At 48.3% G+C, this 17862-nt stretch overlaps 1 protein-coding gene across 1 annotated transcript in view; it reads left to right on the top strand.

Annotated features, from left to right (window-relative positions):
* Def6 (DEF6 guanine nucleotide exchange factor) overlaps positions 1-17862 on the top strand; it is a 28449-nt gene that overhangs the window by 8684 nt on the left and 1903 nt on the right. The window contains exons 2-9 of the mRNA XM_008840107.2: positions 4943-5083; positions 5588-5773; positions 7681-7917; positions 8008-8154; positions 10153-10261; positions 10345-10643; positions 14641-14807; positions 14913-15111. Coding sequence (XP_008838329.1) covers positions 4943-5083; positions 5588-5773; positions 7681-7917; positions 8008-8154; positions 10153-10261; positions 10345-10643; positions 14641-14807; positions 14913-15111 — 1485 coding nt within the window. The remainder of the gene's footprint in view (positions 1-4942; positions 5084-5587; positions 5774-7680; positions 7918-8007; positions 8155-10152; positions 10262-10344; positions 10644-14640; positions 14808-14912; positions 15112-17862) is intronic.

Genomic DNA, 17862 nt, shown 5'->3' with positions numbered 1-17862 from the left:
CAACTTAATAATAGAGCAGATTTATAACACTGGTTAATGGTACCTTTTGTTTTTTAAATCTCTATTGTTTTAAAATTGTCATAAACAGACGTGGTGGTGCAAGCCCAGAACCCTATTACCAGGAGGATTGAGAGACCAGCCTCTGCTACAGAGTGGGACTCTGCCATAATTCTCCTTCCCTAGTTTTTGTTTGTTTGTTTTTGTTTTGTTTTTTGTCATAAAGACAATATATGTTCCTGGTTTAAAAAAACAAAACAAGGGGCTAGAGAGCTGGCTCAGTGGTTAAGAGCACTGGCTACTCTTGCAGAGGACTCGGGTTTGATGACCAGCACTCACATAACAGCTAACAGCAGTCCATAACTCCACGTTATGGATCCAATGCCCTCTTCTGACCTCCACAGGCACTGCACAACACGGGTGCACGTAAGCACATGCAGGCAATACACTCATACACATAAAATAAAAATAATACATAAAAATTATTTATTTTTAAAAGAAATAAAATGGGGGACCCAGGGGAATTAATTCAGAAAAGTAAGGCTTGGCTGGGGTTCCATCAGCAACTGCATTCTTCTTTTTTTTTTTCCTCCTTTTTTTTGTTTTTTTTGAGACAGGGTCCCCTGTAGCCCCAGCTGTCCTGGAACTCACTATGTATACCAGGCTGGCCTTGAACTCACAGAGATCCACCTGCCTCTGCCTCCATAGTGCTGGGATTAAAGGCGTGTGCCACCACGCCCAGCAAATGTTTTTGTTTTTTTTTTTTTAAAGAAGAAACAAAACTGATGGACTGGCAAGATTGCCCAGGAGGTAAAAGTGGCTGCCACCACGGCTGACAACCTGGGTTCCATCCCCAGCACGCACATGGTGGAAGGACTCCCCCCTAGTTGTCCCCTGACCTCTACATGGGAGCTGTGGCATGTATGCCCTCCCACTACATACATAAATTAATAAACATAAAAAATTGCAGGTGGGCGTGGTGGCACACGCCTTTAATCCCAGCACTTGGGAGGCAGAGGCAGGCAGATCTCTGTGAGTTCGAGGCCAGCCTGGTCTACATAGTGAGTTCCAGGTCAGCTGGGGCTACAGGGAGACCTTGTCTCAAAAACGCCAAAAAAAAAAAAAATTGCAAGAGGTACTTAAGGGCTACAGACATAGCCTGGCCAGCAGTTTTGGGTTTTTTTGTGTGTGTGTGGTTTTTTTGTTTTGTTTTTTTTTTCTTTTGAGACAGGGTCTCCTTGTAGCCCCAGCTGTCCTGGAACTCACTATGTAGATCAGGCTGGCCTCGAACTCACAAAGATCCACCTGCCTCTGCCTCCTAAGTGCTGGGATTAAAGGCATGTGCCACCACGCGCGGCTGTTTTGTTTTTGTTTTTGTTTTTTTTTTTTAATTTTATGTGTATGTGTATTTTGTCTGCATGCAAGTTTAAGTGTACCTATGCAGACAATGCCTGCATAGGCCAGAAGAGGGCATCAGATCCTCTGAATTGGAGTTACAGATAGTTGCTACCCCCTATTCTGGTACTGGGAACCAAACCCAGGTCCTCTGCAAAAGTTGAGCTATCTCACCAGCCCTGCCTGGCTCAGCAGTTAAGAGCACATACTGCCCTTGCAGGGGACCCAGTTCAGTTTCTATCACCCTCACCAGGCAGCTCACAACTGTCATTAACTCCAGCTTCAGGGGATCTGATACCATCTTCTGGCCTCTAAGGGCACCTGCACTCACGTGCACATACCCAACATAGACACATATACATACACAAAATTTAAAATAAAATAAATCTCTTAATCCCAGCACTCGGGAGGCAGAGACAGGTGGATCTCTGTGAGTTCAAGGCCAGCCTGGTTTACATAGCAGGTTCCAGGACAGCTGGGGCTACAGGGAGACCCTGTCTCAAAAAGACCAAAAAATAAATAAAATAAAATAAAATAAATCTTTAAAATAGAAAAAAGAAATGTTGGGTCCCAAACAATGTGCTGGGAACTGAACACAGGTTCTCTGTAAGAGTAACTAATGCTCTTAACTGCTGAGCCATCTCACATCCAATTTTAAATTGATAGATTCTCAAACACCAAAAAAATAATTTAGCAGTTACAGTAGTACATACATACCTGTAATCCTAGAATTTGGGAGATGGAGGCAGGAGAATCAGGAATTCAAGATCTTCCTTGGCTACATAGTGAAATTTAAGGGCAGTCATGGCCACAGACCCTATCTGAAAAAAAAAAAAATCAAACTAATTCACACCTTGCTGGTAGCATATTAAAACCCTCATTTCTTCACAACCTCCTTAATAGTTGATATTATTGTCTTTTGCATCTTTGGCAATGAGGTAAAAAGCAGCACTTTCCACACGGAAAGGGAATAATTCACCTTTGCTGTATGCAGACCTGAGTCTGGCCCTGTGTGGTTATTACCTTACACCCCATAGTCCTTTCTGTATGAGTATAGCCTTTGTTTTATTGACAAAACTGAGGCTCAGAGAGTAAAAGTGCTTATTCATGATCCTCCTAGCAGAAAGGCATGGTTCCTGGCCTTCATGTTCTCTTCCCCTCCCTGTAGTGTGGCCGTTTGGCTGGGGGCTATTCAGGAAGCTTCCTCAAAGAGGCACTTGGCAAAGAGGCCCCAGGTGGGACTATGTGCAACTCTTAGGATAAAACCCATCACTTCTCAAGTTGTCACTGGATGTCTGCCACTGTTCTTTTTTAAAAATATTTTGTTTGAGCCGGGTGTGGGTGTGCAGGCCTGTAGTCCCAGTACTTGGGAGGCAGAGGCAGGTGGATCTCTGTGAGTTCAAGGCCAACCTGGTCTACATAGTGAGTTCCAGGACAGCTGGGGCTACAGGGAGACCCTGCTTCAAAAAAAAAAATTTGTTTAAAAAATATATTTTTTATTTTGCCTGTGTGTGGTGGCACACTTGGGAGGTAGAGGCAGGTGAGTCTTTGTGAGTTTGAGGCCACCCTGGTCTACCTAGTGAGTTCTAGGCCCGCTGGGGCTACAGAGAGACCCTATCTCAAAAAGACTTTGTGTGTGTGTGTGTGTGTGTGTGTGTGTGTGTGTGTGTATGTGTGTGTATGTGTTGCCTGTATGCATGTTAAGTGCACCTCATGTATGCAATGCCCGTGGAGGCCAGAAGAGGGTGTCAGATACCCTGTAACTGGAGTTAAGGACAGGTGTTAGCTGCCATGTGTGTGCTGGGAACTGAACCCAGGTCCTCTGTAAGAGTAACTAATGGTCTTAACTCCTGAGCCATCTCCCCAGCCCATTCATTTAGATTTGAAGTACTAGACCTTAGGCCAACAGCACCCCTTAGAGTGGAGACAGTAGTCTAGGACCACATATATTACTCAGGACTTTCCTGGATTTAAGTGATAAGCATAAACTCAGATTGTTTAAGGGAAAGGGTATTTACTGGATTACAATGCCAAATTCCAGCTGGGTTACAGCTCAGTGGGAGAGTGCTTACCTACCACACACGAGGCCCTGGGTTCATCCCCAGCACAGCAATGTGTATCTGTGCACACGCACACACATTTTCATTTATTTATTTATTTACTTGTTTGTTTGAGACAGAGTCTCCTATAGCCCAGGCTATTTTCAAACTCCTTATGAAGCCAGAGTGACCTTGTACTCCTAGTCCTCCTACCTCTACTTTCAAAATGCTTGGGTTACATGTGTATGCACCATACTCATAAAACATGTCTCCAAAAAAGGTTTCTTTTAATTAACAAAAAAAGCAATTTTGAGCCGGGCATGGTGGTGCATGCCTGTAATCCCAGCACTTGGGAGGCAGAGGCAGGCGGATCTCTGTGAGTTCAAGCCTGGTCTACATAGTGAGTTCCAGGACAGCTCCGGCTACAGGGAGACCCTGTCTCAAAAGACCAAAAGAATTTTTTTTTTTTTTGCAAGCAAGATGGCTCAGCAGATAAAGGCATGTGGCATCAGTGCCAAGTAATGACCCAAGTTCAATTGCCCTGACCCACATGGTGGAAAGAAAATAGACTCTGAAAATAGTCCTCTGCACATCATGGTGTGAGCACCCCCTGCCAGATAAAAAAAAATAAAATAAAATCCTTTTTAGTCACTTCGTGCAGTTGCTGGCACATAGGAAGTGAGCAGTATAATAGCAACTATTCAACATTCACTCTGTCTGCGATTAAGCACTGTAACACAATTTCCCCAAAGCCACTTTCTTTTTTTTCCTCTGCCTCTTATCCTCTTTCTTCTCATCTCATCTTCCTCCTCTTCCTCCTCCTCCTCTTTTTTTTTTTTTAACCAGATCTTCTTGTCCAAAGTTTGGATTTGCTTTAACATCAGAAAGTTGTCCAACCCACCTCCCCCGCATACCATCAGGACCACCATCTCTCTTCTGTCTTTCCATCTCGCAAGTTATTTCTCATCAGGCTTCTCTGAACTCTCCTAGCTCCTTTCAGTGTTTCTAAGGACCCTACCTGGGTACACAAGGCAGCCTAAACATAGAATCTTTTATTGAAACAGATAAATTCAAGTCTTCTGCCCTGCAGTAGACCACTGCCTCCCAACAGACAGCCCAGCATTTGCAGGGACACTGACCTTGGAATCTGACCCTACAAGCCTGGAATCCCAAGCTCTGGCTGACTCACTGACAGCCTTCCAGCAAGTTACTAAAGCCCATGAGCCTCGACTTCCAGGTCTCTGGAAAGAAGGCACCCACAAGTAACAAAGTGACCAGAAAGATGGCTGCCAGGGTCTGAATCCCAGCTCTGATGGGGCTGTGGACAGTTGTTATGGGGTTAAGATGAATGACAGTAAGTGCTTGGCATGCTGAGTCTGCTTTTGTATGTCTAATCAACACCATACCTTCAGAGAACCCAGCCAGGATGGGGTTGTCCTGATGAGATGGGAATAGTCCTTTGATTCAGGTTTGGTTTGGGTGCAGGAAAGCAAACACTCTCTCTGTCTCAGGTGCTGTCCCACAACCTGTACACGGTCCTGCACATTCCCCATGACCCCGTCGCCCTGGAGGAGCACTTCCGAGATGACGATGATGGGCCCGTGTCCAGCCAAGGTTACATGCCCTACCTCAACAAGTACATTCTGGACAAGGTGAGGCCTAGCTGTAAGGAGCACCCCTTCCCCAGAACCCCAATTTTATCCTTGCTGCTCAAATTCTTCACTCCCTCAGAATTGCCATTTCTTTCCACTCTATCCATCCCTGTTCTCCCCTCCCCATCCATCACCCCAGCCACCTGTCCCCTCTTGCCTACTCTTCTCCTGTCTTAGCTCCCCCCTCTCCTTACCTAAGCCCACCCTAACCATCCTGCAAGTCTCAAATTGTCAGTCCTTTGCAGGTTCTCCTTGGTTGGCCTGTCCCCTGGGCTTTCCTTCCTTTCTTCCTTGGGGTGAGGGACTAACATGTCTTTGTTGGTGGGGGAATTAGTGGGGTGAGGGTGGGAAGTGATGAAGTGTCAGAACCAGATAGAGTTTAGCCCTGGTTTTGGTAGGGATGGGTAGTGGAGTTCACAGATGAACCCAAGAAGCTATGCTGAAGCCTTGTTTGAGGGTGGAGCAGGGACGGGGCACCTGGCTGACTTCCAGGCCTGGTGGCAGGTGGAGGAAGGAGCTTTTGTTAAAGAGCACTTTGATGAGCTGTGTTGGACACTGACGGCCAAGAAGAACTATCAAGCAGACAGCAACGGGAATGATCTGCTCTCCAATCAGGATGCCTTCCGCCTCTGGTGCCTCTTCAACTTCCTCTCTGAGGACAAGTACCCCTTGATCATGGTTCCTGATGAGGTATGGATGGTGCCAGACCCAGGGATTGAGTCACTAAGGGGCAGGCCCTAGCAAAACCATGAAAGAAGCCAGACTGCCTTTGTCCCTTCCCACATCTCCTTTCCTCACCATCACTCCGGACTGCTTTAGTTACCACCTAGCTGTCTCTGGATACCTAGAACTACCCACACCGGAGCAGCTGTGCCTTCTTCCAGGAAAAGGAGACTGAGCTTTCTATCAGGGCTCTACTAGCTCTCACAGGAAGAAAACAAGCTGCAAAGCTTTTATATTAAGCAGTGGTGTAAAGCCTGACACATTGTTGAGTGTTTAAAATGAGAAGTTTCAGCTCAAATCGCAGAATTCTTAGGCGCTCTAGTAATCTAGGTACCTTATTAAGGGGAAGGGAGGCCTTATGAAGACAAGACAGGAAGCGACTCTCCAGTTACTCAAGGTGGATAACCAAGTCTGGCTGTGGCTCCAGATGGTTTCTTTTATTTTTTCTGGAAAGCCAGGGCAGACTCAGCACAGAGCCCCAGAGAGAGAGAGAGGGAGCATACAGACAGAAGAGGCCAGGAATCTGGTCCTTGCCGTCTTAGCTCTAGGGGAAGACAGTGCCACCTTTCCCTGTCCACCTACAGCCCCTTGTTTTACCCACCTCTCTCCCTGCTGGTTTGGCTTGCTTCCAACCCTTCATTCCCCTTGGCAGTTGTGGAGGTGCTGGGCTGAATTTGGGGCACACAGAGTAAGGTGTTGCAAGGCATTCCAACATGTCTGACTGCTTCTGACTGGGGTAAAAGCCACCTGAGGCCTGACCAATGCCCTCCACGAAACCCACAGTGGATACCCAGTGTCCCCAGGGTGACAGCCCTGAAGAGAGTTTCCCAGGACCAGCTGGGACCAGAGTGGACACCCTCATCAGGTCTCTGCCATTTGGGGTAAGGTGGCCTCTCAAGAAGGCAGGAGGCCTCTTACTGCTGTGATCAACATGCAGTAAAAACAAACTGCAGCAGGATGTACCCCAGCCACCACTTCCTGTTCATCTGTGATGGGTTTCCTGTTCTGGTCCTGCTAACCCCCAGCCCTAATCCCCTTGCTCTCCCACAAGAGAAGGAACTCCAGCTCCATCTGGGACGGGGGTTGGAATAAAAACCTGCATAGAAATCAAGAATCCGAATGGAGTGCTGGCTGTTCCCAGCTTGCTGTACGACTTGAAGCAAGCCAGTTTCCTCTCTGGGCCTTGGTTTTGTCATATGCAAAGCTCAGGGTGTTGGGTGGAAGGCTGGTACCACTGCAAAGATTAACTTGATTCTCTCCCCTAGCTTTTAGCTCCCACCTGCCCCTGCTTTTAATTTAAGGCAGAAAGGAGTGAGACAGGGCTGGAGAGATGGTTCAGCGGTTAAGAACATTGGTTGTTCTTGCAGAAGACCTGAGTTGGAATCCCAGCACCCAGATGGCACTAACAACTGTCCATAGCGCCAATTCCAGGGAATCTGACAGCCTCTTCTGTCCTCCGCAGGCATTGCATGACATGGGTGCACTTACCTACATTCAGGCAATACACTCATACACATAAAATAAAAAATAAAATTAAAAAAAAAAGAAAGAAAGGAGTGAGACTTAGGTAGACTTAGGTTAGAGAAGAGGGAAGATGCTTACAGTGGAGCTCGCTTTCCAGAGAGTCCCTCAGAAATCTTTATCCTGGTTTCCACCAGTTCTCTAGCCTCCTCACACCCTTGTCCCTTGGTCCAGGCTCTGGGAACCAGCCGGAGCATCCCTGGTGTTGGTGTTGGTGCTGGTGTTGGTTTCCACCAGTTCTCTAGCCTCCTCACACCCCTGTCCCTTGGTCCAGGCTCTGGGAACCAGCCAGAGCATCCCTGGTGTTGGTGTTGGTGCTGGTGTTGGTCACCTGACCTCCCTCTCCCTCCCAGGTAGAATACCTGCTGAAGAAGTTGCTCAGCAGCATGAGCTTGGAGATGGGCCTGGGCGAGCTGGAGGAACTGTTGGCCCAGGAGGCCCAAGCAGCCCAGAACTCCGGGGGGCTCAGCGTCTGGCAGTTCCTAGAGCTCTTCAACTCTGGCCGCTGCCTGCGGGGCGTGGGACGGGACACCCTCAGCATGGCCATCCATGAAGTCTACCAAGAACTCATCCAAGATGTCCTGAAACAGGTCAGCTAGCCAAGCCAGGAACTTGGGGAGGACCAGTGGGAGGGCAGTGGAGACCTCAGAGTCCTCGTTCTGACTTGACTCTGGCTGCAGGGCTATCTGTGGAAGAGAGGGCACCTGAGGAGGAACTGGGCAGAACGCTGGTTCCAGCTGCAGCCCAGCTGCCTCTGCTACTTTGGGAGTGAAGAGTGCAAGGAGAAGAGAGGCACCATCCCACTAGATGCTCAGTGCTGTGTGGAGGTGAGGGCACAGGGGAGGGGACCTCAGGGCAGTGTGTACACAACAATTGGGTCAGGAGGAAGGACAGAGGAGAGAGGAAAGTCATGGTGACACTTCTGCTTAGATTAATTAGTGTAACCCAAATGCCTAAAGGCACTTCACATCCATGTCAGCACTTTTTTTTTTCTTTTGCAGTGCTAGGATTCAAACCCAGGACCTCTTGCATCTTAGGCAAGTGTTCCACCATTGAGCTACACTGCCAGCCAGTGTAAGCATTTTAAATAGACTAAAATTGCCAACCAAGAGGCTGGAGAGATGGCTCAGCAGTTAAGAGCACTGGCTGCTCTTGCAGAGGACCCAGGTTCTATTCCCAGCACCCACATGAAAGCTAACAACCATCCATAACTCCAGTTCCAGGGGAATCCGATGCCCTCTTGTGGGCACTGCATGACACAGTATATTTACATACATGCAGGCAATATACTCATATACATAAAAAAAAAAACAACTTTGAATCAAATGTCAAAGTCATTGATGGATGATAATCGGACTTCACTAGAGATTTCAGACGCATGACTCATATCTACACTTCATAGCAAATCTTGCTGAGGTTTTTTCCTTGAAACAGGGTCTCACATCGGCCAGGATGACCTTGAACTCCTCATTTCCCTGTCTCTACCTCCCTAGTGCTGGGATCATTTGTGTCTGTGTATGTGTGTTCCTGTAGGTACAGTACACATTTGTATGTAGATGTGTATGCCTGTGTGTGTGGAAGTCAAAGTTCAACTTACAGTGTCATTCTATCTTGGTGGGTTTTTTTTCTTTTTTCTGTGTGTTCCCATGTATGTGAGTTCACACATGTATGTGAAGGACATAGATCAACCTCATGTCATTTCCTCAAAAGCTATTCACTTTATTGATATATATTTTTGTTTGTTTGTTTGGTTTGGGGGGAGGGGGTCTTTTTGAGACAAGGTTTCTCTGTAGAGCAGCTAGCCTGGAATTCACTATCTAAACTAGGTTGGCCTCGATCTCATAGAAATCCACCCATCTCTGCCTCCTGAGTGCTGGACCACCACTACAGGCTTTTTTTTTTTTTTTTAATAGTCTCTCACACTGGAACTGGAGTTCACTGATTTAGTGAAGCTCGCTGACTGGAGAGACCCAGAGATTCCCATCTCTACCTCTCAGCATGGGAATACAGTGTGCACTACCACACCTGCCTTTTTTTGTTCTTTTTGAGACAGTCTTCCTGTAGTCACAGTTGGCCTAGAACTCACTATGTAGACTGGTGGCTGGCCTCTATCTCATAGAGATCTGCCTGCCTCTGCCTCCCAAGTGCTAGGACTAAAGGTGTACACCACCACGCCCAGCTTACACTTGGCTGTTTGCATGGGTTCTGGGGATACAACTCTGGTCTCCATGCTTGTACAGTTGTTTAACTGACTGAACTATCTCCTCAGCTCCCCAATCTGTGCATGTTGGCACAGGCCTTTGATCCCAGAGCTCAGGAGGATCTCTATGAGTTCAAGTCCTGCCTCATCTACATGGTGAAATCCTGCCGCACACACAAATGATACATAGAAAACACTAGTACAGACAGCTGCTATTTTTTCACAGAACATAACCTTAGTGAAGGCAAGAACACCAAGCATGCCTCAGTATCCCCAAATGACTGATGAGTGACATTCAGGAGTTGTACAAAAATATCTGTGGAATGAATGAACCCCCTCACCGGGAAGGGCTAGATTTGGAAGTCAGTGGTTGTAGGTAGTGAGGCCCCAGTCACTGGAAGTGTTCAAGCCTGTACAACGTGGAGAGATGCCCTAAGATGAAATGGCGTCCCCTAGCCTTCAGAGAGCAAGGACAAGAGTTATGGAACAGGTCCAATCCTGGATGCATGCTCCTGTCAGAGTAGGAAGGGACCCAGGGAAGTTGGCCAGCCAGGACCGGGAGAGGCTTGAACTGGGGCAGCCCTGGGACAGGTGTGGCCCCCACTTCTGTGAAAACCTCTCCTAGGTGCTGCCGGACCGCGAAGGAAAGCGCTGCATGTTTTGCGTGAAGACTGCCAGCCGCACTTACGAGATGAGCGCTTCCGACACGCGCCAGCGCCAGGAGTGGACGGCGGGTGAGTGCTGACCTGGGTCCAGCTGGGCCTGGGTCGCCTCACCTCGCAGGGCCCCGGCTGACCCCTTCCCACTCTGCCCGCAGCCATCCAGACCGCCATTCGGCTGCAGGCGGAGGGAAAGACGTCGCTGCACAAGGACCTGAAACAGAAGCGGCGTGAACAGCGGGAGCAACGGGAGCGGCGTCGGGCGGCCAAGGAGGAGGAGCTTCTGCGGCTGCAGCAGCTGCAGGAAGAGAAGGAGCGGAAGCTGCAGGAGCTGGAGCTGCTGCAGGAGGCCCAGAGGCAGGCCGAGCGGCTGCTGCAGGAGGAGGAGGAGCACCGCCGCATCCAGCACCGCGAGCTGCAGCAGGCTCTGGAGGGCCAGCTGCGTGAGGCGGAGCAGGTGGGGCCAGCCCCGGGGGCGGAGCCGGGAGAGGGGCAGCCGGGCCCGGCCGAGGCGGAGGGCGGGGCCTATGACTGGAAGATGGTGTGAGCGGGGCCTTGAGTGCAGGATTATATGGGCGGGGCCTAGAGAGGTGGTCAAAGGGCGTGGCCTGCTGGTGGGAGGGGCCAGAGCGGAGGTCGGAGCCTGTGGGTTGGAGCATGCTGGGGGCGGGGCCTAGCGTGGAGGACAGGACTGGACCAGGATACAGGGCGGGGCCTGTGGTTGGAGGATGCCGTAGGCGGGATTTGAGACAGACGGGAGGTGCTACGGAAGAGGGAGGAGCCTAGAGTGTCTGGGGGCGGGGCCAGGAAGGAGGGCGGAACCTGTGGGCTGGAATGAGGGACAGTGTGCTACAGAGCCCGTGGTCTTGAAAGAAAGTCTGAACTGGTCTGTTCCAGGGCTGGACCTGTGGCTAAGGAAAGGAAAGGCAGGAACCTCGAGGTGGTTGAAATGAGGGTGGTGGAATTGGGGCTTTGTGACAGACATAATGGGACCTGATTCAGAAAGCCCAAGGAGCTGCCAAAAACCATGGGATTGCGAATATTTGGGCAAAAGTTAATCTAGACTTGAACTAAAATTTCAGTGAAACCAGTTTGGGGCCTGGGGGGGATGGTGTAGACATGCAGAGAAAATTGGAATTAGAATTTTAGGAAGTTTAATCCTGGGCCCAGGGGGTTCAGGGAGTAAATGCCACACAAGCCTAACATCCTGGCTTGGGTTCCTGGAACCCACGTAAAGGTGGGAGGACTGACTGCAGAGCATTGTCCTCTGACCTCCACATGAGATTGCAACTCTGCCTCTCAGGAGCCCTGTCATCTCAGGCACATATTGAGCCTCCCTATCAGTAAATGTTGATACTAAAAGAACTCAGATCATAGAAATGAGAATGAGGGTTCAGTAAAGAGATCCTTGTAGGGGCTGGAGAGATGGCTCAGCAGTTAAGAGCACTGACTGCTCTTGCTGAGGGCCTGGGTTCGATTCCCAGTGCACATGGCAGCTAACAACCATCTGTAACTCCAGTTCCAGGGTATCCAGCACCCTCTTCTGACCTCCACAGGCATTGCATGACATGGTTTTACTTACACACATGCAGGCAATGCACACACATACACATAAAATAAAAATAGAATACCGGTTGCTCTTGCAGAAGACTCGATTCCCAGCACCCACATGGCAGCTAACAACTGTCCATAACTCCATTTCCAGGGAATCCAACACCCTCTGCTGACCTCCACAGGCATTGCACAACACTGGTGCCAACTACCTACATGCAGGCAATGCACTCATAAAATAAAAATAATAGTCAGGGCATGGTGGCGCATGCCTTTAATCCCAGCACTCAGGAGGCAGAGGCAGGTGGATCTCTGTGAGTTCAAGGCCAGCCTGGTCTACATAGTGAGTTCCAGGACAGCTGGGGCTACAGGGAGACCCTGTCTCAAAAAGACCAAAAAATTAAAAATAAATAAGTAAATAATAAATTTTACAAGTTAAAAAATAATTTTATTTTTTTTATGTGTCTTCGTGTATTGCCTGCATGTAGGTAAGTGCACCCGTGTTGTGCAATGCCCACAGAGGACAGAAGAGACTGTCGGATCCCCTGGAACTGGAGTTATGGACAGTTGTTACCTGCCATGTGGGTGCTGGCATTTGAACCCGGATCTTCTGCAAGAACAACCAGTGTTCTTAACTGCTAAGCCATCTCTCCAGTCCCCAATAAATAAATAGTTTTTGAAAAGAAACACTTGTATGCCAGGTGTGGTGGCGCATGCCTTTAATCCCAGCACTTGGGAGGCAGAGGCAGGCAGATCTTTGTGAGTTCGAGGCCAGCCTGATCTACATAGTGAGTTCCAGGACAGCTGGGGCTACAAGCAGACCCTGTCTCAAAAAGACAAAAAAAAAAAAAAAGAAAGAAAGAAACACTTGTAAAGAGGTCAGTAAAGCTGTGCCTGGGAGGCAGAAGCAAGCAGATCTCTGTGAGTTTGAGGGCAGCGCAGTCTACATAGTACTAGGCCTGCCAGGGCTACATAGATCTCACTATGTAGTTATGCCAGCGTGGCGGTGCACACTTTTAATCCCAGCACTAGGGAGGCAGAGGCAGGTGAATCTCTGTGAGTGTGAGGCCAGCCTGGTCTAAATAGCGAGTTCCTGGCCAGCTTGGGCTATAGGGAGACCTTGTCTCAAAAAGAGCCCCCCCCAAAAAAACCCCCCAAATTATTAAGGGGCTGGAAAGATGCTTCAGCAGTTAAGAGCTCTTACTGTTTTTACAGATGATCCAAGTTGGGTTCCCAGCACCCACATATGGTGACTCACAACCACCTGCACCTATAACTCTAGTTCCAGGGGATCCATCACCCTCTTCTGGTCTCCATAGGTACACACACACACACACAGACAGACAAACCTCTATGCGCATGAATAAAAATCTTTTTTTTTTTTCGGTCTTTTTGAGACAGGGTTTCCTTGTAGCTCCAGCTGTACCAGAACTCATTATGTACACTAGGCTGGCCTCCAACTCACAGAGATCCACCTGACTTTACCTCCTGAGTGCTGGGATTAAAGGCATGCAACACCACACCTGACAAATCTTTTTTTTAAAGTTATTAGGGGGCTAGAGAGCTGGCTCAGTGGCTAACGACCTGAGTTTGGTTGGAGCACCCAGGACACACAGTTCACAATGGTAACTCCAGCCCTTGGGGATCTGATGTCTCTGGCTCTGTAGGTACTGGCGCTCACATATGCATATCCACACACAGACACAAACACAGATAATTAAAAATAATAAAAATAAATCTTAAAATCTGGGAAGGTTGGGCCGGGCGTGGTGGCGCATGCCTTTAATCCCAGCACTGGGGAGGCAGAGGCAGGCGGATCTCTGTGAGTTCAAGGCCAGCCTGGTCTACATAGTGAGTTCCAGGACAGCTGGGGCTACAGGGAGACCCTGTCTCAAAAAGACCAAAAAAAAAAAAAAAATCTGGAAAGGTTGACACACACCTGTAATCCCAATACTTGGGAAGTAGAGGCAAAAAGATCAGAAATTCAAGGTCATCCCTTGGCTACATACAGAGTTTGAAGCCAGCCTGTGCTACATGAAATCTGTTTCTAAAAAACAAAGAGTTCAGGACTGGAAAGATGGGTCAGCAGTTAAGACCATTGGCTGGTCCTTGGGGAGATTTGGCTCACGGCCACCTGCAGCTCCAGTTTCAGGGGGTCTGATGCCCTCTTCCGGCGTTCAGGGGCACTCATGTGGCATCCATACATGCAGGCAAAATATACATATAAAAGAAAAAGAAATCTTTTTTTAAAATAAAAGCCTAGTGGTGCACATTTTTAATCCAAGCACTTGGGAGGCAGAGGTAGGTGGATCTCTGTGAGATCAAGGCCAGCCTCGTCTACACAACTAGTTCCAAGACAGTTGGAGCTCCTAGGTGGACTTTGTCTCAAAAAAAGAAAAAGAGTTTAATAATTTTTGGTTGTTGTAATAATTACAATCCCGAACACCAGCCAGCCATAATAATATGGTACTTGTTAGGAGTCGTGCTAGGAAGGGGTTCTATCTATTTTAATGTGTTATTTAATTGTAATATAACATACTAGGATGTTTAATTATATATAACAATAATTGGCAGTGTTTTGTGTAAGGTGTTGGATATTAAACCCAGGACTCAGGGCACACCAGACAAGTGCTCTGCTTAGGCAGAGCTACAGCCCTGGCCCCTAAGGATTATTTCTATAGCCAGTTCTAGAAAAGAATGACTTGAGGCATCTATTCGTCTTTCCCATCAGGTTCTCAGAAAGGGGTCAGATCAGGAAACCCTAACAAAAAGAACCCCCAGCTCTATGTGGACAGCCCCCCACACACACACACCCGCAACCCCATCCAAGTCCGGGAGAGCCCTGAGCCCTGTTTTTCTCTCTTCTCCTGCATCCCACCGACCTGGCTCTGCCTTCCCTACAGGCCCGGGCCTCCATGCAGGCGGAGATGGAGCTGAAGAAGGAAGAGGCGGCCCGGCAGCGGCAGCGCATAGCAGAGCTGGAGGAGATGCAGGAGCGGTTGAAGGAGGCGCTGCACCTGGAGGTGAAAGCCAGGCAGGATGAGGAGGCGGTGCGCCTCGCCCAGACCAGGTACGCCTCGCCCAGACCAGGGGTCTCTCCTGCGGCTTTCCCTCCAACATCTGCATGGATCCTCCAGCCTCGGTGCTGGAGAACTTCACGGTGCATCCCCGGCAGGCTGCTGGAGGAGGAGGAGGAGAAGCTGAAGCAGCTGATGCAGCTGAAGGAGGAGCAGGAACGCTACATCGAGCGCGCGCAGCAGGAGAAGCAGGAGCTGGAGCAGGAGATGGCACTGCAGAGCCGCTCCCTACAGCAGGCCCAGCAGCAGCTGGAGGAGGTGCGGCAGAACCGGCAGAGAGCAGACGAGGACGTGGAGGTGAGGCCAGGGCTGGGACCATGGAGGGGGGCGGGGGGAGGGGGCGGTATCCCAGGGTACCAGGGTATCACTGAGCTTACCCCAGGGCCAAGCTGCTTTTCCTAACATTACAGCTGAGTGACCTCCTGCAAATTGCCTAACTTCTGAGTTTCAAGTTACATAAATGCTGAAGAAACAACTAAGCCCCAATCTTGCTACTTGTATGTAAACTGCACTCCTTGGAGCATGAAGTCCTGCACAAAGTTTTGGTTTTTCATTTTTTAAATTTTGCTTTTTTAAGTATTTTATTTTTTGTGTGTATGAGTGTTTTGCCTACATGTATGTTAAGTGTACTGTGTACATGCAGTGATACTTCAGATCCCCTGGAACTGGAGTTAAAGACAATTGTTAACTGCCCTGTGGGTACTGGGAACCGAACCTGGGTCCTCTGCAAGAGCTGGAAGTGCTCTTATCCACTGAGCCATCTCCCCAGGCCCTAATTTGGGGGGGGGCACTATTTTTTTCTTTTGTTGTTTTATTTATTTATTTTTCTTTTATGTGTATGAGTGTGTTGCCCACATGTAGGTAGGTGTACCCATGTCATGCAATGCCCCTGGAGGTCTGAAGAGGGTGTTGCCTGGAACTGCAGTTACAGACAGTTGTTAGCTGCCATGTGGTTGCTGGGATTCGAACCTGGGTCCTCTGCAAGAGCAGCCAGTGCTCTTAACCACTGAGCCAGCTCTCCAGGCCTGCTATTGTTTTCAATGTGTATTTTTTTAATTAAATTTTTGTTGGCCGGGCATGATGGTGTATGCCTTTATTCCCAGCACTCAGAAGGCAGAGGTAAGTGGATCTCTGTGAGATCGAGGCCAGCCTGGTCAATATAGTGACTTCCAGGTGGGCTGGAACTAGGGAGACCCTGTCAAAAACAAAATAAAACTAAATAAATAAATAAATTATTGTGGATTTCATACAATACATTTTAATCATATTTAGACCTCCCCTATCTGCACCCCCCCATAGCCCACCCACAGGATTTCATGCATTCTGTCATATATGTTAAAGCCTATTGACCCAGCTATCTCAATATGAGTCCATCTACTGGAGCCTGGTCAGCCTATCTAGCATCACTCCCTTAAAGAACACCAATTCTCCCTCACCCAGCAGTGATCTGCTGCCAGTAGTTCCTCAGCTAATGTTGGGGCCTCATGCCCATTTCCCCAGTTCTATGCTGGGTTTTAACCTGAGTTTGCATGGGTCTTGTGCATGCTGTCACTACTGCTGTAAGTTCATATGACCAGGTTGCCAGGAGCCTGTAAGACTGTTTCCTTATAGTCATGCAGCAGCCCTGGCTCTTACCATCTTTCTACCCCCTCTTCTTCAACGGTCCCTGAGCCCTGGATGAGTGAACTTTTATACAGGAGTCCTATCCAGGGACACAATGCTGTGTCTCTTATTCTATACCCTTTGGCCAGTTGTGGTTGTCTGTGTTCATCGCCCTCTGGTTTTTGTTTGTTTGTTTGTTTTGATGTCTTATTTTATTAAGAGTAATGCTTTTAGGGGCTGAGGATGTGGCTTAGTTGTTAGAATGCTTGCCTAGCATGCAGAAAGCCCTAGGTTTGATTCCCCAGCACCACGTGTATCATGCATGATGGCACAGGCCTATAATCTCAGCACTCAAGAGGTAGAGGCAGGAAGATCAGAAGTTTAAGGTTGTCCTCTGCTACACAGTGAGTTTGAGGCCAGCCTTGAATACATAAGACCTTGTTTCATAAAAAGAAAAAAGCCTTTATTGGGCACATGCCTTTAATTCCAGCAGTTGGGAGGCAAAGGCTGAGACCTCTGAGTTCAAGGCCAACCTGGTTGTTCATAGTGAGATCCTGACTCAAATGCATTCACCTGCACAAACCCACACACATATACATAAATAAAAATAAGTCAGATGTGGGTGTGTACACCTTTAATCCCAGGCAGGCAGAAAACTCAATGAGTTCAAGGCCAGACTAGTTTAACATGGAGAGTTCCAGGCATGCCAGGGTTACATAGTGAGAGGCCCTGTCTCAAAAAGGAAAAAAAAAAAGAAACCTCAGCAACACAGAAATGCATAAATGTGTAACATAGAAAGGGACAGTTCCTCCTTGATTTGACTCCCACCCCAACAACTGCCTGGACTCTGAATGTTGAAGCAGAGACTTTACCATGGGGTTCTGAAGACTTTGTTGTGCAGTGGTTTAGAGCTCAGTCTTGTTCCCCAAGTGGGTCTTAAAAAAATTATTATTTAATGTGTATGAGTGTTGTGCCTGCATGTATGTAAGTGCAGCATGTGGCTGTGGAGACCCAAAGAGGGCATCAGATCCCTTGGAACTGGAGTTATAGTTAGCCACTATATATTGCTGCTGGGAACTGAACTGGGTCCTCTGCAAGAGTAGTCAGTGCTCTTAACCACTGAGTCATCTCAGCCTTTTTGTTGTTGTTGTTGAGACAAGGTCTCACTATGTAGCACTGACTGCCCTGAATTCACTATATAGTCCAGGTTGGCTTCAAACTCACAGAGATCCACCTGCCTCCTGAGTGCTGGGATCAAAGGCTTGTACCACTACACCTTGCCAACTGTTGCTAACTTCTGCTCAGGAAGTTAGGTAAAATCCTGAATATGTTTAGCACATCTTATCAGCTCAATAAATGAAAATGATGATGATTATTGACTTTTGGGGGGGTAGTTTCCTGAAATTGGAGGCAAACTATGTCCATGTATATAAGGTCATATATATA

This window comes from Nannospalax galili, unplaced genomic scaffold (assembly GCF_000622305.1).
Source record: "Nannospalax galili isolate Female #2095 unplaced genomic scaffold, S.galili_v1.0 scaffold538, whole genome shotgun sequence".
Lineage (NCBI taxonomy): Eukaryota > Metazoa > Chordata > Mammalia > Rodentia > Spalacidae > Nannospalax > Nannospalax galili.
This window is presented reverse-complemented; position numbering and strand designations above follow the sequence as displayed.